Source organism: Oncorhynchus kisutch, linkage group LG6, assembly GCF_002021735.2.
Source record: "Oncorhynchus kisutch isolate 150728-3 linkage group LG6, Okis_V2, whole genome shotgun sequence".
In the NCBI taxonomy this organism is placed as follows: Eukaryota; Metazoa; Chordata; class Actinopteri; order Salmoniformes; family Salmonidae; genus Oncorhynchus; species Oncorhynchus kisutch.
The window spans coordinates 28,502,506-28,524,008 of NC_034179.2; the positions used below are offsets into that span (position 1 = coordinate 28,502,506).

The 21,503-nt window shown below is 41.7% G+C and overlaps 2 protein-coding genes across 4 annotated transcripts; both read left to right on the forward strand.

Moving 5' to 3' along the window:
- Positions 1-427: 427 nt before the first annotated feature.
- LOC109892102 (reticulon-1-A-like) lies at positions 428-9,469 on the forward strand. Its single transcript, XM_020484520.2, has 7 exons — positions 428-546; positions 6,603-6,813; positions 7,022-7,160; positions 7,857-7,926; positions 8,133-8,179; positions 8,297-8,355; positions 8,560-9,469. Exons 1-7 carry the CDS (start codon positions 534-536, stop codon positions 8,660-8,662), a joined length of 642 nt encoding a protein of 213 aa, XP_020340109.1. The 5' UTR covers positions 428-533; the 3' UTR covers positions 8,663-9,469.
- Positions 9,470-9,782: 313 nt separating this feature from the next.
- LOC109892619 (ras-related protein Rab-4B) lies at positions 9,783-20,307 on the forward strand. 3 transcript variants are annotated; one of them, XM_020485290.2, is made up of 8 exons: positions 9,783-10,524; positions 10,850-10,930; positions 11,208-11,322; positions 11,798-11,860; positions 11,989-12,143; positions 16,374-16,469; positions 18,613-18,779; positions 18,947-20,307. In XM_020485290.2, exons 1-7 carry the CDS (start codon positions 10,509-10,511, stop codon positions 18,729-18,731), a joined length of 645 nt encoding a protein of 214 aa, XP_020340879.1. In that variant the 5' UTR covers positions 9,783-10,508; the 3' UTR covers positions 18,732-18,779; positions 18,947-20,307. The 3 variants fall into 3 exon arrangements, with proteins under 3 accessions (XP_020340879.1, XP_020340881.1, XP_020340880.1); XM_020485292.2 differs by having other exon boundaries at positions 18,975-20,307; XM_020485291.2 differs by having other exon boundaries at positions 18,990-20,307.
- Positions 20,308-21,503: the final 1,196 nt, after the last annotated feature.

Below are 21,503 nucleotides of genomic sequence, written 5' to 3' on the forward strand. Positions count from 1 at the left end.
TTGAGTGTTTTTTGCAGCTGGTTCCAGTTGCTAGCTGCATCAAACTGAAAAGACGAACGACCATAAGGGCTTTGTTTTATGTGGGTTATGTATTCTTAACATCCTAAAATCAATCAACCCGTAACTCCTATAAGGATTAAATGCCTATACATAAATACTGACCTCTGGTAGAGTGATAGGCCTATGTTGAAAACCTGTTCCTATGATTGGCTTAGGGATCTTGTTTTGTATAACAGACAGGCCAAGGAACCAAGGGTCTCTCTGGAGACCAAGGAACTGTGTGCACTTAAAAACATGCTGACGTCTTAGGTTCCCCACGTTATGTGAATGTGCAAGTGTGTGCCTGTGTGCCCTTAAAGAGGGGGTATCCAATTGGCAGGATAAAATTAGGCCAGCAAGGCCCTATACTGCTGACGGGGCTGGTAGGGCCAAAAAAAGATCCTAGCGAGGACCATAGGAGTGCAGGGGGTTCTAGGAGAGCAGCAAGAGGAAGCGAGTGGGGTGGGTTGTTTGCACAGCAATCAGCTGCTAAAATGGCCATCAAAGGTAAGGTGGTGTAAATATGTGACTTGGTCTTAGGTAGACTTTTGTGTATGGGCTGAGGTCTCCAGTTGGTTTGGGACCAGTGAGAGGGGCTCTACTACTGGGCAGGTGGAGAATTACAGGGCAGGAAGATTAATTCGGATCAGTTCTCTGATAGAGAGCTACAGTTGGTGGGGATAGACAACAAAAACAAAATGAGTTGCTGACAGAATGGTGTTTAGCAAGCCTCTTTCTTCTTATATGCCTGTGAGGAGTGATGACTCAGAGATTTAATCTGTTTTGGCGAATGTTGGTGAATCATTATGGGCACAGCTGTTGGGTATTTAGGGTCAATGGTTGGGGATAGGAGGGAACTCAGCTCTATCTATGAAACATTCCTGGATGTTAGTTGTAATCAGATAATTGCCTTCTAAATTTACACTGGTGTTAGTGAGCTCACTGGAAGTTTCAGCTGTCACCGAAACGACATGTCAGTTTCACTGCAGATCTGCTGTGCATTTGAACTCTCTACTGTCTAATGTGTGTGTGTGTGTGTGTGTGTGTGTCGCCTCACCACCCTATGCACTGATGTGTTGTGAACAGAACCATAAAGACAGTACATGGATTTCTGTAACACTACATTAAGAGAGACCTAAGACAACAACATAGCAAGGCAACAACACATGACAACACAGCATGGTAGCAACACAACATGACAACAAAATGGTAGCAACACAACATGTTTGCAGCACAAAACATGGTACAAACATTATTGGGCACAGACGACAGCACAAAGGGCAAGAAGGTAGAGACAACAATACATCACGCAAATCAACCACAACGGTCAGTAAGAGTGTCCATGATTGAGTCTTTGAATGAAGAGATTGAGATAAAACTGTCCAGTTTGAGTGTTTGTTGCAGCTCGTTCAAGTTGCTAGCTGCAGCGAACTGAAAAGAGGAGCGACCCAGGGATGTGTGTGCTTTGGGGACCATTAGCAGAATGTGACTGGCAGAATGGATGTTGTATGTGGAGGATGAGGGCTGCAGTAGATATCTCAGATAGGGGGGAGTGAGGCCTAAGAGGGTTTTATAAAAAAGCTTCAACCAGTGGGTCTTGCAACAGGTATACAGAGATGACCAGTTTACAGAGGAGTATAGAGTGCAGTGATGTGTCCTATAAGGAGCATTGGTGGTAAATCTGATGGCTGAAAGGTAAAGAACATCTAGCCGCTTGAGAGCACTGTCATGATGTTGCCCTCTTTGGGTACAGTGAGCACCATCCCCCTCTCTCTGTCTCCTACAACCAGGCTGCTGTGGTCAGAGAGGTCGTACATTCCTGGAGCAGATTATCTCCTCATGGCCACAGTATAGAGAGATAGTGAGTTTTCATAGAGAGAACAAAGGAATTTCTTCCACCTCACAAAACTTGAGGTCCGAACAACATTTATGTTCTGGAGAAGGTATTAAAGATCGGTGAAGAATCCAGCTACGAAATGGTCCATTTGGTACAATTTTGTGAAACTCATGGGAGACAATACCATAACGCTGTTTATACAATAGCCTCAGATATGAGGCTTACATCTAATTGTTGTATAAGATGAATGAGGGAGGATGATATTGTTTGTGAAATTGTGTAATGTGATTTTGGACTGTTTAATGAAGGAAACTCCAATTCCCTTAGTTTAACTTAATCAGAGGACTAAATTAACTAAATCAGAGGACCGGCCATGAGCACAGTTATGGTCTTGCATCCTGGGACAGGCCCTTTTTTGCTCTTCCAAATAAAATCCCCACCCGGGTTTTCTATCAAGAGACCATGTATCTCTCAATTACAGAGAGGACTAAGGTTGAGACCAGTTTACCTCACCATGAGGGGGCCAAGGTTTGAGACCAGACCAGTTTGCCTCCACACGTGGTTAAACTCTTAGACTATCGATACAGACAGAACAAGAACAAATCTTGATACTAATCACTAGTCTGCAGCTAGGAATTCGGTATCATTGAACGCGAAGACCGACAACCGCCGAAACATTCATTCTAAGACAACATCGCTGAATGTTATTCTGAAGTATCCATTTAACCACGACAGAGAGACGGACAATTCTTCAAAAGAAGGATGATTCCAACAGAGATCATGTGACACACTGAGCGTAAATATATTGATTGATTGCAATTATTGAGTGAGCGTTCATGTGTAAAGGATTAACATTTCAATTGTTATAATTATCAACTTATCTGTCTTATCTGTCGACACCCATTTCCCTTCTGTCTAACAAGCCGCCATGCCGGTTTAGCCCACTAGGGCACATTCCCTTATCATTTCTTGTAACCATATTGACTTTGTTTGCTTGTGTGTGCACTTCTGTGATTGGTTAGTTAATAAATAAATAATTTTAAGACAATTGATATATGGATGACTCATAGTAAAGGCTCATTCAACAGAAAATAATAGTTTGACTAAATCATTGTATGAAGCCAATATTTGCCTTATGTTAAATAAAGGCAGAGGTAACAGATCCTGTAACAAACATGTAACTGCCATTATTCCTCCGGATAAGACAGGGTTTATCTCCGGCAGGTTCTATTTTTCTAATGTGCGTAGGCTGCTTAACAGTCTATATGCAAATCATGGGAAAGGCTTCAAGGCGGCTATTATATCGCTAGATGCTCAAAAAGCGTTTGACCAAATAGAATGGTCATACAAGTTCAAGCAATCAGTAGGTTTGGATTTGGCGACTCATTTATCATCTGGGTCAAAATGTTTTATGTCTGTCCAACAACCTCTATTCTGACCAACAGAGACAAATCAAGTCCCTTTGGGCTACCCACTCAGTCCACTGTTCTTTGCTGTCGCCCTTGAACCCCTAGCGATACAAATAAGGGATCATCCTAATATCCAAGATCTGAAAGTTCAAGTAGGAAACATAGAAAGCCTCATTTCGTTATGTGCAGACGGTGTGCTTCCTTACCTCTCGGACCCAGTAGCATCCGTCTCTAACCTAGTAGACTTAATCAATTCATTTGGCAAACTATCTTGCTATTCAATAAAGTGTGAGAAAGCATCTCATGTGTATCTCAGATAATATTACAGCAAGTGAGCTAGAGAGGATACCATTTAAAGTGGTGCATGACCACTTAACTTACCTGGTACCAAAAATACCTAGAAATCCACAGCTCATCTTCAAGCTTAACTAAAGTGAGCAGGTTGCAAAGCTAAAAAAAACAGAGAGCTGGATAATATTTCCTCTTTCTATGACGGTGCACATTAACGCCATAAAATATTTTTCTCTTCCCAGGTTCCTTTAGCTTTGCCAGAATCTTCAAATGTTTCTTACCTCTTCATATTTTAAGACATTAGACTCGCCAATCTTGCCATTTGTCTGGGGTTACAAAAACCATCGTATTTGTAATGCTCACTTGGAAAAGCCCAAGGAAACTAGCCTACCCATCTTTAAACATGAACTTACTGGGAACTGTGTTTTCCTGATAAGTTGGACATGGATGTCCATCCCCCTGTGGATACATTTGGAAGTCAAGTCTGTAACATTCCTCTCTTCCAGCCTTGCATTTCTCTAAAGCAGAGTGCCCAAACAAACTGACAGGCAACAACTTTGTTTTGAGAAAGTCTAAACCAGATTAACCAGAAGAATTCTAAACCAGATTAAGCATGTTTATAAGGTGCCTGATACCTCTGTATACACCCTGCTATTCTTTAATAATTATTTTGTTCCATCTCGGCCTGATAAGGTGTTTGTTGAATGGAGGGAGAAGGGTCTGACCACAATTGAATATTTATACATAAATAAGCAATTAGTATCATTCATCAACATGTTTCAAGCAGACCACCATAGTCTCTGTGCCCAAGAACACTAAGGTAACCTGTCTAAATGACTACCGACCCGTAGCACTCGTGTCTGTAGCCATGAAGTGCTTTCAAAGGCTGGTCATGGCTCACATCATCCCAGAAACCCTAGACCCACTCCAATTTGCATATAACATACCCACAGATGATGCCATCTCTATTGCACTCCACACTGCCCTTTCCCACCTGGACAAAAGGAACACCTGTGTGAGAATGCTATTCATTGACTACAGCTTAGCGTTCAACATCATAGTGCCCTCAAAGCTCATCACTAAGCTAAGGACCCTGGGACTAAACACCTCCCTCTGCAACTGGATCCTGGACTTCCTTACGGGCCGCCCGCAGGTGGTAAGGGTAGGTAACAACATATCTGCCACGCTGATCCTCAACACAGGGGCCCCTCAATGGTGAGTGCTCAGTCCCCTCCTGTACTCCTTGTTCACTCATGACTGCAGGGCCAGGCACAACTCCAACACCATCATTAAGTTTGCCGATGACACAACAGTGGTAGGCTTGATCACCGACAACAACGAGACAGCCTAATGGGAGGAGGTCAGAGACCTGGCTGTGTGGTGACAGGACAACAACATCTCTGTCAACGTGATCAAGACAAAGGAGATGATTGTCGACTACAGGAAAAGGAGGACAGAGCACGCCCCCATTCTCATCGACAGGGCTGTAGTGGAGCAGGTTGAGAGCTTCAAGTTCCTTGGTGTCCAATCACTAACAAACTAACATGGTCCAAGCACACCAAGACAGTCTTGAAGAGGGCATTACAAAACCTATTCCCCCTTAGGACACTGAAAAGATTTGGCATGGGTCCTCAGATCCTCAAAAGGTTCTACAGCTACACCATCAAGAGCATCCTGACTGGTTGCATCACTGCCTGGTATGGCAACTGCTCAGCCTCCAACCGCAAGGCACTACAGAGGGTAGTGCGAATGGCCCAGTACATCACTGGACCTCTATACCAGGTGGTGTCAGATGAAGGCCCTAAAAATTTTCAAAGACTTCAACCACCCGAGTCAAAGACTGTTCCCTCTGCTACTGCATGGCAAGCGGTACTGGAGTGCCAAGTCTAGGTCCAAGAGGCTTTTAAACAGCTTCTACCCCCAAGCCATAAGACTCCTGAACATCTAGTCAAATAGCTACCCAGACTATTTGCAGTGCCCCCCCCCTTCCCCTCTTTACACCACTGCTACTCTCTGTTGTTATCGATGCATAGTCACTTTAATACCTACATGTACATACTACCTCAACTAACCGGTGCCCCTGCACATTGACTCTGTATTGATACCCCCCTGTATATAGTCTCGCTATTGTTATTTTACTGCTGCTCTTTAATGACTTGTTACTTTTATCTATTATTCTTGTTCATATATTGTTTAAACTGCATTGTTGGCTAGGGTCTCGTAAGTAAGCATTTCACTGTTCACCTGTTGTATTCGGCGCATGTGACTAATAAAATTAGATTTGAATTAAATAATACATTCAAACTCTTCCATTCACTTTTTTCCCCGTTATTTACAAGTCAGACACTATATCAAAGGGAAAATTCAAAATGTTGACACCCTCCCTGTACAACATAATTTTTTATGATTTGCTACAGCGCCCTCCCAACTCAAAACACCTCATCTCAGTTAGTCTCCTTTTTTTCCAACTGTACAGGGGCTTTTACTAGTCATTTCAAGGAGACCTGGAGTAAATAGTTAAATATTGAGATCTCAGATGATCTATGGGAAGCCCTTTCTAGAATTCACCAGATATCAATTGATACAATACAAAGTCATGCATAGACTTCACTACTCCAAAACCAAATTGCATAGACTTTACCCCCAGGTCTCCCCGCTGTGTGACAAATGTAAAGCCTCAGAGGGTTCATTTTAACTCATCTTTTTGGGCTCTGCCCCTACTCAATAATTTTTGGAGAAACATCTTTGGTATTCAGAGGTAAATGAGAGGGCCATTGAACCTGACCCAGAACTTTCTCTCTTTGGCTGCTCGTCCTATGAGGAACAACAGACTCTGATGTTTGGAATGGTGGCTGCAAAAAAATAAAAATAAAAATCCTCACAGAATGGAAGTCACTTATTAATCTCTACGACTCATCTATCTCTCCAACCCATTCACTTATTGTCTTCCACCACTTATTAATGAATGAATAAATAATGGACTTAATTATCTATACCCGCTCCATCCTCTCACTGTCTCTTTGCAGTAATGGACCTGATCTACTGGCGGGATGTGGGGAAGACAGGGCTGGTGGTCACAGGGCTGGTGATAGGCCTGGCTAGCCTGTTCCAGCTCAGTTCCGTCACCATGCTGTCCTACCTGTGTATCTCCATCATGTGTCTCACCTTCCCCCTACGCCTCTACTACAAACTCCTAGAGCTGATACGGAAGATCCCTGAAGGAGTGCACCCCTTTCAGTAAGCACAGTTTACAGCAGTTATGATGCTGTAGTTTAGAGAAACATGATTCAACCTCAATATTTAATCATTGGAGCATGAAAAACCAACCATCATCTGTGAATGGCTCTGTGCATCTGTTGGTAGAACATTCTTCTTGAAACTAGGTATTTGTTTGATGATGTGTTTGTGCGTGTGTCTGTGTGTGCATGCGTGTGTGTGGTACCAGGTCTTATATAGGAGACGACAGCTCTCTGACAGATGAGGAGGTCGTGTTGGTGGTGGAGGAGGTCGTGCTAATGATGGCCTTCGCCATCACAGAGATCAAACGCCTGCTCTTCATCGACAGCATCATGGACTCCATCAAGGTCAGGGGCCATTACCAATGTCCCTCAGAAAACTAAGAGAAAATTCAGTGTATTACTGTACTATACCGTAATGAGGTCTCTTCACAGTCCCTAAGTCCAAAACAGACTACAGAAGGCGCACAGTACTATATAGAGCCATGTCTACATGGAACTCTAATCCCACATCAAGTAACTCATGCAAGCAGTAAAAATAGATTTAAAAAACAGATAAAAATACACCTTATGGAACAGCGGAGACTGTGAAGCAACACAAACATAGGCACAGACACATGCATACACAGAAACAATAACATACACACACCTACACATGGATTTTGTGTTGTAGATATGTGCTAGTCGTGTAGTGGCCTGAGGGAACACACTTAATGTGTTCTGAAATCTGTTGTGAATGTATTGTAATGTTTTAAAGGTGGTATAACTGCCTTAATTTAGCTGGAACCTAGGAAGAGTAGCTGCTGCCTTTTTCCATAAATAATACAAATACAAATGTGTGTGGGGACTAGGGAGGAAGGTAGAAGTCAAAGTCACATAATCACCAGCACTTGAATCAGACAACATAACTGGTTCTCCTGAGCTCTTACATCAGTAACATTAAACAATACATCAACAAAACATAATCATTGCTTCATAAGCTCACATGCTATCGCTTCTGTTGCCAAACAATGCCAATCTAAAAAGCTGTTGCTCTGTTTTCAGTTTGTGGTGCTGCTGTACGTGTTGACCTATATGGGCATCACGACCAATGGTCTGACCCTGGTGATAGTTGGTGAGACCCTACTAATCCACTCAACACCTGTCTATCTGACTATCTTACACCACACTGTCCTACAGAACCATCCTCATACATCTGATAATTATCTCCTAATAAGTCCTGTTTCATTCATACTTGAAACTCCCCCAACTGCTCTGATCTGTAAATAATAACGTGAACATAGTTTGTTGATCTGATTTCCTTCTCTGTCTCTTTCGCAGGTGTCATCTGTGTTTTCTCTCTTCCTCTGTTCTACAAACAAATGCAGGTGAGGCAATGAGCTCCTGTTGTTCATAGACTATTTGTTGAGAGATTATTATAATGTAATCCACATAACAGCAGCAAACAAAGGACTGTGTCTAATCTACACGTGTTTGGATGACAGGGGCGAATGAAAAGGATTAGCAAAGCGGTCAGAGGCCTCCTGAGGAAAATCAAAAACTTGTAAGTGCTGCACAAGCCTGTTCAAATGACTGATATGACTGTTCTCATTTTTTATATGGCTAATTTTATCACTAAACCCTACAGGGACATTTAATATCCTGTTGCTAGCCACATTACAAATATCTCTTAATGTATGTCATTTTTTGACGCCATTAAAAAAACACTGACTTCCCCATTTTGAAAGGATCCCTTTTGTCTTTGCAGGTTTAAGATGTTGTACAGTAAACTGAGACCCTCTCCTGCGACTACATCTGCCACAACCCCCACTCCCACCCCGGCCCCAAAACACAAACTCAAGTCAAAGTGATGAGACAGAGAGAGGGGGATCTATGGGAAAAGAGGGGGGTCACTCATACTTCTTATCTTATCATGCCACCTGGGATCAGGGGCTGGGCAACTCTGACGAGGGGAGTTGGGGTACGGGGGGGGGGGGATTTCAAATCCAGTGTTTGGTCTTGGTACACATAGGCCTACGGAAGATGTTTACAGACAAATGCATCATTCTTCGTCACAAATCTTGTTCTCGAGGCACTAGCTGACAGCCACAAAGTCATAAAATCAGATTTTAAACCTAACCTTAACCACACTGCTAACCCTAATGCCTAACACTAACCTTAAATTAAGACCAAAAAGTAAATTTTAGTTTTCGTTCATTTTTAAAATAAATTATAGCCAATTACGACTTTACAGCTGGCCTATCTAAGAGGAAATCGCTCACTTATGCCTCCAGGTCAAGACAGGAGGATTTTTAAAATGTCAATCTAAAAGACAACAAGCTTGCCTTGTCATGAGTCAAATATTTGTTTTTATACCACATAACACATGCCATCTTAAGACAACACAGGGTGAATACTGGCTATCTAACCACATGCCCAAAACTGTAATTGACTTTGAGAGTACACTCAAAGTGTGAGAATGGGTACTTACTCAAAGTAAGTGTGAGAATGGGTACTTACTCAAAGTAAGTGTGAGAATGGGTACTTACTCAAAGTAAGTGTGAGAATGGTTACTTCTCAAAGTAAGTGTGAGAATGGGTGAATGGGTACTTACTCAAAAGTGGCAAACTTTTGGGGGGATTTTTGTTTAAATTGTTGAATAAATGTTTCACAATTTCTAAACAGCTCCTATTAATTCATATTTTTTGGCATCTCAGAATGTCACTGTCAAAGGATGAGGACAGATAGAAAGACGACAGACAGACAGACACACACACATGCACATTAGGCTATATCGTTTAATTATTCATAAAAATAAATCATTCTACAACATTTTATGATTATGTAGGCCTAAATAATTATCAGAAATATTTGTTGTTATTTTATTTCACCTTTATTTAACCAGGTAGGCCAGTTGAGAACAAGTTCTCATTTACAACTGCGACCTGGCCAAGATAAAGCAAAGTAGTGCGACACAAACAACAACATAGAGTTACACATGGAATAAACAAACGTACAGTCAATAACCCAATAGAAAAGTCTATATACAGTGTGTGCAAATGAGGTAAGATTAGGGAGGTACGGCAATACATAGGCCGGAGTGACGAAGTAATTACAATGTAGCAATTAATATAACTGAATGATCCACAAAACACATAATAGCTGAATACATGTTAACATCAAAAGTATTGCAACTGACAGGTTGAGTCAGCGTAAAATATAGATCAAACAGCTACAGAGGCTATGTCCAAGATTATGCACCACAGTTATCTTGACACCTCTCTGAAAACGGTCGTCACTATTTAGCACAGCCACAAAGTCATAAACCCCGCCTATTTTACAATGAATGTTCTTAAAATCTGATTTTAAATCTAACCTTAACCACATTGCTAACCTTATGCCAAACCGTAACCTTAAATTAATACCAAAAAGCTACTTTATGTTTTAATTAATTTTAACGATATACAATTTTGACTTTGTGACTGTGGTAACTTGTTACAACCTCGGTAAACTAATAATTTTACGTAGCTAGAGCGTTGAAATTTTCGTCATCACGTCCTGTCAACCCTATGCCTCTGTCTTGGATGGTAAATGAGATGAACTCTTCTGATTAAATGGGATTTATGCCAATTTGTGAAATATAGTCTTCATATTTGATAAGCAAATAGTTTGTAATTGACATTGCGGCACTTGAAGAGCTTGAAGACATCAAAGGAAATGACAGAAACGTATGGTAAGCAAAGCAATATTTGGCTTCACTGTCTCCTAACCTAAATGTCCGTTCTATCGTCTGGGACAAGAAACAAGATGAAGCTTGCAAGCTAGATTGCCGCCTATAGCAAGTTGTCAACCATTACTTACAACATCTAGTTTTCTAAATCTTTATCAGTCGTCGCCAGGAACCCTTAACCACTGCTTCTGTTTAAATTGTGAGAAAATTACATTGCTAGTGGCTTTCAACAACACCCTGCTCTTGGCTTCCGCCTTGTGGTCAGTCTGTCGTCGTGTGATGTAGTAAATGTATTATTGATTTTTTTTCCCCCATTATTCTTTTCCAGATTACCTTTTTAAATTCTTGGTGATTGGAAGTGCAGGATCAGGGAAATCCTGTCTTCTCCATCAATTTATAGAAAACAAGTGTAAGTCAAATTGTTGTTATAGTGATTATGTTGAACTTCCAGAAAGAGGTAATGTCTTAAAGAGCACTGCCCCCACGGACATGGTACTGTAATGTTAACGTAGGGTACTGTAATGGTATTCACAACCAGGTTTTTGGATAAGTTTACTCTACTTTTACATTAAGTTGTATCACACAACATGAAAGATGACAGCAATGCTCCTCTACCAAATGTAACAGAGAGTGTAATTAACTATGGTGTCTGTACTGTACTGTGTTTTCTGTTCTGTACCATGTAGTCAAGCAGGACTCCAGCCACACCATTGGGGTGGAGTTTGGCTCCCGGGTGGTGATGGTCGCCGGTAAGACGATCAAGCTGCAGATCTGGGACACAGCTGGACAGGAACGATTCCGGTAGGTAGCTTTACTGGGCTCCTGAGTGGGGCAGCGGTCTAAGGCACTGCATCTCAATGCTAGAGGCGTCACTACAGACCCTGGTTCAATTCCAGGCTGTATCATAAGCTGCCGTGATTGGGAGTCCCATAGGGTGGCGCACAATTGGCCCAGCGTTGTCCGGGTTAGGGTTTGGCCGGGGTAGGCTGTCATTGTAAATAATAATTTGATCTTAACTGACTTGCCTAGTTAAATAAAAATGTCATTTAAAATAAGTTAAATAGTGCACATTAACAGGAAGCATGTTATCTGTGCATGACTGTCTAATGTTATCTCAGCAGGATGTTCATTTGATTGGAGAGAGGTTGTTACTGGGGTCATTTGAGAGACATTCAAATGACTGGGATGAGATCATCAGATAGATTGGATTAGATCAGGAGATAGTATTTGTGGATGTTCTAAGAGTCTGCTCTGACTCTTTCCCCCCCACTTTCAGGTCAGTGACTCGCAGTTATTACAGAGGGGCAGCAGGGGCTCTCCTGGTTTATGACATCACCAGGTAAGACCCTGATTTAGACCAATTCCAAGTCAACAGTCACAGTTCACAATATCACTTTATTCCATTGCAGCCACGTCAGTGAATTTTAAACATAATTATACCTCTGTCTATCTGTCTGTGTAACCAAGTCGGGAAACGTATAATGCCCTGACCAACTGGTTGACAGACGCTCGAACGCTGGCCAGTCCAAACATCGTCATCATCCTGTGTGGGAACAAGAAAGACCTGGAGGCTGACAGAGAGGTCACCTTCCTTGAGGCGTCCCGCTTCGCCCAGGAGAACGGTAATGTAGCCTAATGACCCTGCATTGTGATAATGTAGCCCGATGACTATATAAGTCTGGGACCAAAAGGCATCTGAACAGCTTCTACCCCCAAGCCATAAGACTGCTGAATAGTTCATCAAATGGCTAACCGGACTAATGCATTGACTCTTTTTTGCACTGACTCTCTTACACTGAGTCTATGCACACTCACTGGACTCACTGCACTCAAAAACACTCACTGCACTCAAAAACTCACACAAAACACACACTCCACATACGCTGCTGCTAATCTGTTTATTATCTATCCTGATTGCATAGTCACTTTTATCCCTACCTACATTACCTCAATTACTTCGTACCCCTGCACATTGACCCGGTACCAGTACTCCTTCTATATAGCCTCGTTATTGTTATTTATTGTGTTACTATTTTCAATTTTTATTAGTAAATTTTCTTCGTTTTTAAATTTGCAATGTTGGGAAAGGGCTCGTAAGTAAGCACTTCACGGTAAAGACTACACCTGTTGTGTTTGGCGCATGTGACAAATATAATTTGATTTGACATGACCCTGCGTAGTGATCGAAAGACGGTTGATGTCTGCGACTATAAAGATGGTTGATGTTTGCGACTATAAAGACGGTTGATGTTTGCGACTATAAAGACGGGGGATGTTTGCAACTATAAAGACAGGTGATGTTTGCAACTATAAAGACGGGTGATGTTTGCATCTTTAAAGACGGGTGATGTTTGCATCTTTAAAGACGGGTGATGTTTGCATCTTTAAAGACGGGTGATGTTTGCATCTTTAAAGACGGGTGATGTTTGCATCTTTAAAGATGGGTGATGTCTGCGACTATAAAGACGGGTGATGTCTGCGTCTATAAAGACGGGTGATGTCTGCGTCTATAAAGACGGGTGATGTTTGCAACTATAAAGACGGGTGATGTTTGCAACTATAAAGACGGGTGATGTCTGCGACTATAAAGACGGGTGATGTTTGCGACTATAAAGACGGGTGATGTTTGCATCTTTAAAGACGGGTGATGTTTGCATCTTTAAAGACGGGTGATGTTTGCATCTTTAAAGACGGGTGATGTTTGCATCTTTAAAGGCGGGTGATGTTTGCGACTATAAAGACGGGTGATGTTTGCGACTATAAAGACGGGTGATGTCTGCGACTATAAAGATGGTTGATGTTTGTGACTATAAAGACGGGTGATGTTTGCGACTATAAAGACGGGTGATGTCTGCGACTATAAAGATGTTTGTGACTATAAAGACGGGTGATGTTTGCGACTATAAAGACGGGTGATGTTTGCATCTTTAAAGATGGTTGATGTTTGTGACTATAAAGACGGGTGATGTTTGCGACTATAAAGACGGGTGATGTCTGCGACTATAAAGATGTTTGTGACTATAAAGACGGGTGATGTTTGCGACTATAAAGACGGGTGATGTTTGCAACTATAAAGACAGGTGATGTTTGCGACTATAAAGACGGGTGATGTTTGCGACTATAAAGACGGGTGATGTCTGCGACTATAAAGATGGTTGATGTTTGTGACTATAAAGAAGGGTGATGTTTGCGACTATAAAGACGGGTGATGTTTGCATCTTTAAAGACGGGTGATGTTTGCAACTATAAAGACGGGTGATGTCTGCGACTATAAAGATGTTTGTGACTATAAAGACGGGTGATGTTTGCGACTATAAAGACGGGTGATGTTTGCAACTATAAAGACAGGTGATGTTTGCGACTATAAAGACGGGTGATGTTTGCGACTATAAAGACGGGTGATGTCTGCGACTATAAAGATGGTTGATGTTTGTGACTATAAAGAAGGGTGATGTTTGCGACTATAAAGACGGGTGATGTCTGCGACTATAAAGATGTTTGTGACTATAAAGACGGGTGATGTTTGCGACTATAAAGACGGGTGATGTTTGCATCTTTAAAGACGGGTGATGTTTGCAACTATAAAGACGGGTGATGTTTGCGACTATAAAGACGGGTGATGTTTGCAACTATAAAGACGGGTGATGTTTGCAACTATAAAGACGGGTGATGTTTGCGACTATAAAAACGGGTAATGTTTGCGACTATAAAGACGGGTGATGTCTGCGTCTTTAAAGATGGTTGATGTTTGTGACTATAAAGACAGGTGATGATGCGACTATAAAGACGGGTGATGTTTGCAACTATAAAGACGGGTGATGTTTGCATCTTTAAAGACGGGTGATGTTTGCATCTTTAAAGACGGGTGATGTTTGCGACTATAAAGACGGTTGATGTTTGTGACTATAAAGACGGGTGATGTTTGCGACTATAAAGACGGGTGATGTTTGCGACTATAAAGACGGGTGATGTTTGCATCTTTAAAGACGGGTGATGTTTGCATCTTTAAAGACGGGTGATGTTTGCGACTATAAAGATGGTTGATGTTTGTGACTATAAAGACGGGTGATGTTTGCGACTATAAAGACGGGTGATGTCTGCGACTATAAAGACGGGTGATGTTTGCAACTATAAAGACGGGTGATGTTTGCATCTTTAAAGACGGGTGATGTTTGCGACTATAAAGACGGGTGATGTTTGCGACTATAAAGACGGGTGATGTCTGCGACTATAAAGACGGGTGATGTCTGCGACTATAAAGACGGGTGATGTCTGCGACTATAAAGATGGTTGATGTTTGTGACTATAAAGACGGGTGATGTTTGCGACTATAAAGACGGGTGATGTCTGCGACTATAAAGATGTTTGTGACTATAAAGACGGGTGATGTTTGCGACTATAAAGACGGGTGATGTTTGCATCTTTAAAGACGGGTGATGTTTGCAACTATAAAGACGGGTGATGTTTGTTTGCGACTATAAAGACGGGTGATGTTTGCAACTATAAAGACGGGTGATGTTTGCGACTATAAAAACGGGTAATGTTTGCGACTATAAAGACGGGTGATTTCTGCGTCTTTAAAGATGGTTGATGTTTGTGACTATAAAGACAGGTGATGATGCGACTATAAAGACGGGTGATGTTTGCAACTATAAAGACGGGTGATGTTTGCATCTTTAAAGACGGGTGATGTTTGCATCTTTAAAGACGGGTGATGTTTGCGACTATAAAGACGGGTGATGTCTGCGTCTTTAAAGATGGTTGATGTTTGTGACTATAAAGACAGGTGATGTTTGCGACTATAAAGACGGGTGATGTTTGCGACTATAAAGACGGGTGATGTCTGCGACTATAAAGATGGTTGATGTTTGTGACTATAAAGACGGGTGATGTTTGCGACTATAAAGACGGGTGATGTCTGCGACTATAAAGATGTTTGTGACTATAAAGACGGGTGATGTTTGCGACTATAAAGACGGGTGATGTTTGCGACTATAAAGACGGGTGATGTTTGCGACTATAAAGACGGGTGATGTTTGCGACTATAAAGACGGGTGATGTTTGCGACTATAAAGACGGGTGATGTTTGCATCTTTAAAGACGGGTGATGGTTGCAACTATAAAGACGGGTGATGTTTGCAACTATAAAGACGGGTAATGTTTGCGACTATAAAGACGGGTGATGTCTGCGTCTTTAAAAATGGTTGATGTTTGCGACTATAAAGACCGGTAATGTATGCGACTATAAAGACGGGTGATGTTTGCAACTATAAAGACGGGTGATGTTTGCGACTATAAAAACGGGTAATGTTTGCGACTATAAAGACGGGTGATGTTTGCGACTATAAAGACGGGTGATGTCTGCGTCTTTAAAAATGGTTGATGTTTGCGACTATAAAGACCGGTAATGTATGCGACTATAAAGACGGGTGATGTTTGCAACTATAAAGACGGGTGATGTTTGCGACTATAAAAACGGGTAATGTTTGCGACTATAAAGACGGGTGATGTTTGCGACTATAAAGACGGGTGATGTCTGCGTCTTTAAAGACGGGTGATGTCTGCGTCTTTAAAGATGGTTGATGTTTGTGACTATAAAGACAGGTGATGATGCGACTATAAAGACGGGTGATGTTTGCAACTATAAAGACGGGTGATGTTTGTGACTATAAAGACAGGTGATGATTGTGACTATAAAGACAGGTGATGATGCGACTATAAAGACGGGGGATGTTTGCGACTATAAAGACGGGGGATGTTTGCGACTATCAAGACAAGTGATGTTTGTGACTATAGATAAAGGAGATTGGTCTTTTTATCCATGTTGTCTCTCTTTGTTGTTATAAAAACAGAACTGATGTTCCTGGAGACGAGTGCCCTCACCGGAGAGAATGTGGAGGAGGCCTTCCTTAAATGTGGTCGCACCATCCTCAACAAGATAGATTCAGGTAATAACACACACACTTACACTCACTTATTACTAATAGCTGCACGAGGAGCCATGTTGTGCACTAGGGAATTGCATGCAAAACATCCTGTGGCGTTCTGCATTAGCATCGAATAGCCCCTGTGACATGCAACCTTTCAGGGAAGTTAGGAATCAATATACACAGGCAGTTAGGAAAGCTAAGGCTAGCTTTTTTAAACAGAAATTTGCATCCTGCAGTACAAACTCAAAAAAAGTTCTGGGACACTGTAAAGTCCATGGAGAATAAGAGCACCTCCTCCCAGCTGCCCACAGCTCTGAGGCTAGGAAACACTGTTACAACTGACAAATCCACTATAATTGAGAATTTCAATAAGCATTTCTCTACGGCTTGCCATGCTTTCCACCTGGCTACCCCTACCCCGGTCAACTGCCCGGCACCCTCCACAGCAACCTGCCCAAGACCCCGCCATTTCTCCTTCACCCATATCCAGATAGCTGATGTTCTGAAAGAGCTGCAAAATCTGGACCCCTACAAATCAGCCGGGCTAGACAATCTGGACCCTCTCTTTCTTAGATTATCTGCTGAAATTGTTGAAACCCCTATTACTAACCTGTTCAACCTCTCTTTCGTATCGTCTGAGATTCCCAAAGATTGGAAAGCTGCCGCTGTCATCCCCCTCTTCAAAGGGGGAGACACTCTAGACCCAAACTGCTATAGACCTATATCTATCCTACCCTGCATCTCTAAGGTCTTTGAAAGCCAAGTTAACAAACAGATTACTGACCATTTTGAATCACATCGTACCTTCTCCGCTATGCAATCTGGTTTCCGAGTATACTTCTTGCCCTTCTTGGGACACTGTGTTAACTAACCTCCAGACGAGCTTCAATGCCATACAACTCTCCTTCCGTGGCCTCCAACTACTCTTAAACGCAAATAAAACTAAATGCATGCTATTCAACCGATCATTGCCCGCACCTGCCCGCCCATCCAGCATCACTACTCTGGACGGCTCTGACTTAGAATACGTGGATAACTACAAATACCTAGGTGTCTGGCTAGACTGTAAACTCTCCTTCCAGACTCACATTAAGCATCTCCAATCAAAAATGTAATCTAGAATCGGCTTCCTATTTCGCAACAAAGCTTCCTTCACTCATGCTGCCAAACATACCCTCGTAAAACTGACCATTCTACCAATCCTTGACTTCGGCGATGTCATCTATAAAATATCCTCCAACACTCTACTCAGCAAACTGGATGTAGTCTATCACAGTGCCATCCGTTTTGTCACCAAAGCCCCATATACAACCCACCACTGCGACCTGTACGCTCTCGTTGGCTGGCCCTCGCTCGTCGCCAAACCCACTGGCTACAGGTTATCTACAAGTCTCTGCTAGGTAAAGCACCACCCTATCTCAGCTGGCTGGTCACCATAGCAGCACCCACTCGTAGCACACGCTCCAGCAGGTATATCTCACTGGTCACCCCCAAAGCCAATTCTTCCTTTGGTCACCTTTCCTTCCAGTTCTCTGCTGCCACTGACTGGAACGAACTGCAAAAATCACTGAAGCTGGAGATTCCCATCTCCCTCACTAGCTTAAAGAACCAGCTGTCAGAGCAGCTCACAGATTACTGCACCTGCTCATAGCCCATCTGTATAAAGCCCATCTATCTACCTCATTCCCATACTGTATTTATTTATTTTGCTCCTTTTGCACCACAGTATCTCTACTTGCACATCCATCTTTTTCATATCTACCATTCCAGTGTTTAATTGCCATATTGTAATTACTTCGCCACCATGGCCTATTCATTGCATTAACTCTCTTATTTGACCTTATTTGCACTCACTGTAAATAGACTTTGTTTTCTTTTTTTTTATACTGTATTATTGACTGTATGTTTTGTTTATTCCATGTGTAACTCTGTGTTGTTGTATGTGCTATTCTTTATCTTGGCCAGGTCGCAGTTGCAAATGAGAACTTGTTCTCAACTAGCTTACCTGGTTAAATAAAGGTGAAAAAAAAAGAATGCATTCACATGACCTAAAGTGACAACTGTGTGTGAACTGTACTGAACTGTGGAACTGTGAACTGTAATATATATCTATTAATTCATTTTCTCATGTGTTTAATATGTGGATGTGTCTCGTCTGTAGGTGAGTTAGACCCGGAACGGATGGGCTCAGGGATCCAGTATGGTGACACAACTGTGAGACAGCTTCGCCAGTCGCCTCAGGCTGGCTCAGCACAGGGCAGAGATCAGTGCAACTGTTAAAGGCTAATGCTAACCTAGCTCTAAGACACACAGAACCCATGTCTCCAGGTAAGTAGTTCATTTCGTTAAACCTGTACTGATAACAGTGTTGGTGTTTGCAATTACATGTGTATTTCAAGTGTTGAGTGTTCCTTTAATTGATCATCTGCTGTGATTTCCTTGATTTATGATTTTTAGAGCACTTAAAGATAGGTTAACAGTACATCTCTCTCTAGGCCCCGATGTAAATCTATCTTCTAACAGTCTCTGCACACTCAGGCCTTTGGAGGACTGCCCTGTGACTCTTGACCCCTGCACTTGGACTACTTCTGGAGAGACCCTGTGTAAAAATGTGGGCTGGGTTGTCACGGAGCTATCTGGGTTGTCACGGAGCTACTCCCCTCCAGACCTTTCTCTCTCTGACTACTGCTCCAGTCCGTGTCGCCAGGGAATACAAGTGACATCAGCAGAGAGGACTGATCAGTCACAGAGCCAGGCCAATGGACACACACAGGACATTTGTTTTCAATGTCTTTACTCAGAAGCAGCCACAGCAGCTCACAAACCTCTCACTGTTCAAACTCTGATGGGACCGACATGGTGTAAGGAGAACATCAGACGTTAATTTGTGTCTAATCTCTATAAAAGTTAAGCCTATTTATTGGTTGTGTTGAAAGCTGTAAGATATTGTAAATATATCAAAAGGAAATATAACATTTATGTGATATTTGTGTACAATGTTTTAAGAGACTGAAAAAAAGCTGGGTACTTGTTGTAGTCACTGTGTACACATACTGTAATGTGTGAATGTGTGTGTGAAAATTGTTACAACGTTAAAGCTGGAATCCTTATCGGTGAAACGTCTTGTTTGCTCTATTACAACAACAAAGAAGTTACTTCAAACAATGACCTCTGTTTTTTCCCCCTCAGACATCATTGCATGGCAGAGGAGGCTGGTGGGAGGAGCTGTAAGAGGATGCGCTCATTGTAATGGCTGGAATGGAGTCAATGGAACATAGTCAAGCATATGGTTTCCATATGTTTGATACTGTTCCATTTATTCAATTTCAGCCATTACAATGTGACAATCCTCTTACAGCTCCTCCCACCAGTCTCCTCTGTAATGCAATCATGATGGAACGGCAGGGTTTACATTTTTTTTTTTTACCACAATGCTGGATGCTCATATCCTCTGTTTCAAAATCAAAACAATAACAAATGCGCCGAAAACATTGCACTGTTTCACCTTTCGCAGATCTCAGCTTTAATATCTTTGACTGAATATCATAATCTCCAAGTTTGGGGCAACAAATATGTATTTTAAATGTGTAAGTTGTTGTGCAATGATTATGAAAGGGTTAAGGCCATATCTAAATCCATTCTAACCAGAATGTCATTGATAGATTGAGTGATAATTGGTGTATTTACTTGATGTAAAGCACAAATGTGAAAATCTACAATTTTTGCATATATCTGGACTATGAACTTACATGTGACTATGTGTGCTAGATGTAACTGTTAAACAGAAGAACTGCCCCTCTTTGCAAAGCCTGTATGATCTTGAATTAATAAATTATTTAACCAAATGTTCATTAAACTTTCTACTGCTATGACTTTCTATTTCTATGAGTGTGGCTAAGAAACATAGGATGAGCATATTCAGTGTTAAATTGAGCCGGACTCCTGCACCTTGGGTCAAAGGGAGGAGCCAAAGAGAAAAGTAGGATAAAAGTAGCGTAAGCCAAGGTTAGGGTTGTGGTTGTGGTGTTCTAAATTTCTTGAAGACGGTCATACTATGGATCATTTAGCCATTTGATTTTAAATGTAGGTATAAAAATGTCATTTGATAAAATATGTAATTTGGCTTACAGCTATAGCCGAGAGAAACACGTTAAATAACACATTCATAAATGAAAAAAAGACAGTAAAACATTTTATAATTAGAAACAAGGTTTTTAAGTGTTTGTTGTTTATCTAGGAGATATAAGAATGCTCAGGAAATATATATATATCATTTACACAGGGTGCCTTTGGAAAGTATTCAGACCCCTTTAATGTTCCACATTTTGTTAGGTTACAGCCTTATTTCTAAAATAGATTAAATAATAAATTAAACAAAATTGTCAGCAATCTACACACAATAACCCATGATGGCAAAGCGAAACATTAGAAATGTTTGCACATTTGTTAAATATAAAAACAGAAATACCTTATTTGCATAAGTATTCAGACCCTTTGCTATGAGACTCGAAATTAAGCTCAGGTGCATCCAGTTTCCATTGATCATCCTTGAGATGTTTCTACAACTTGATTGAAGTTCACCTGTGGTAAATTCAATTCATTTGACATGATTTGGAAAGGCACACACCTGTCTATATAAGGTCCCACAGTTGACAATGCATGTCTGAGCAAAAACCAAGCCATGAAGTCGAAGAAATTGTCCGTAGAGCTCTAAGACATGATTGTGTCGAGGCACAGAACTGGGGAAGGGTAACAAAACATTTTTGCAGCATTGAAAGTCCCCAAGAACACAGTGGCCTCCATCATTCTTAAATGGAAGAAGTTTGGAACCACCAAGACTCTTCCTAGAGCTGGCCGCCCGGCCAAACTGAGCAATCGGGGGAGAAGGGCATTGGTCAGGGAGGTGACCAAGACCCCGATGGTCACTCTGACAGAGCTCCAGAGTTCCTCTGTGGAGATGGGAGAACCTTCCAGAAGGACAACCATCTCTGCAGCACTCCCCCAATCAGGCCTTTATGGTAGAGCGGCCAGACGGAAGCCGCTCCTCATTAA

What these genes read in the sequence shown, in the direction of transcription:
- LOC109892102 (XM_020484520.2), top strand. An exon ending in TCTGACCCTGGTGATAGTTG is followed by an intron (nt 7,927 to 8,132) that starts GTGAGACCCTAC and finishes TCTCTTTCGCAG; the next exon opens with GTGTCATCTGTGTTTTCTCT. An exon ending in TGTTCTACAAACAAATGCAG is followed by an intron (nt 8,180 to 8,296) that starts GTGAGGCAATGA and finishes TTTGGATGACAG; the next exon opens with GGGCGAATGAAAAGGATTAG.
- LOC109892619 (XM_020485290.2), top strand. An exon ending in CTGGTTTATGACATCACCAG is followed by an intron (nt 11,861 to 11,988) that starts GTAAGACCCTGA and finishes TGTGTAACCAAG; the next exon opens with TCGGGAAACGTATAATGCCC. An exon ending in CCTCAACAAGATAGATTCAG is followed by an intron (nt 16,470 to 18,612) that starts GTAATAACACAC and finishes TCTCGTCTGTAG; the next exon opens with GTGAGTTAGACCCGGAACGG.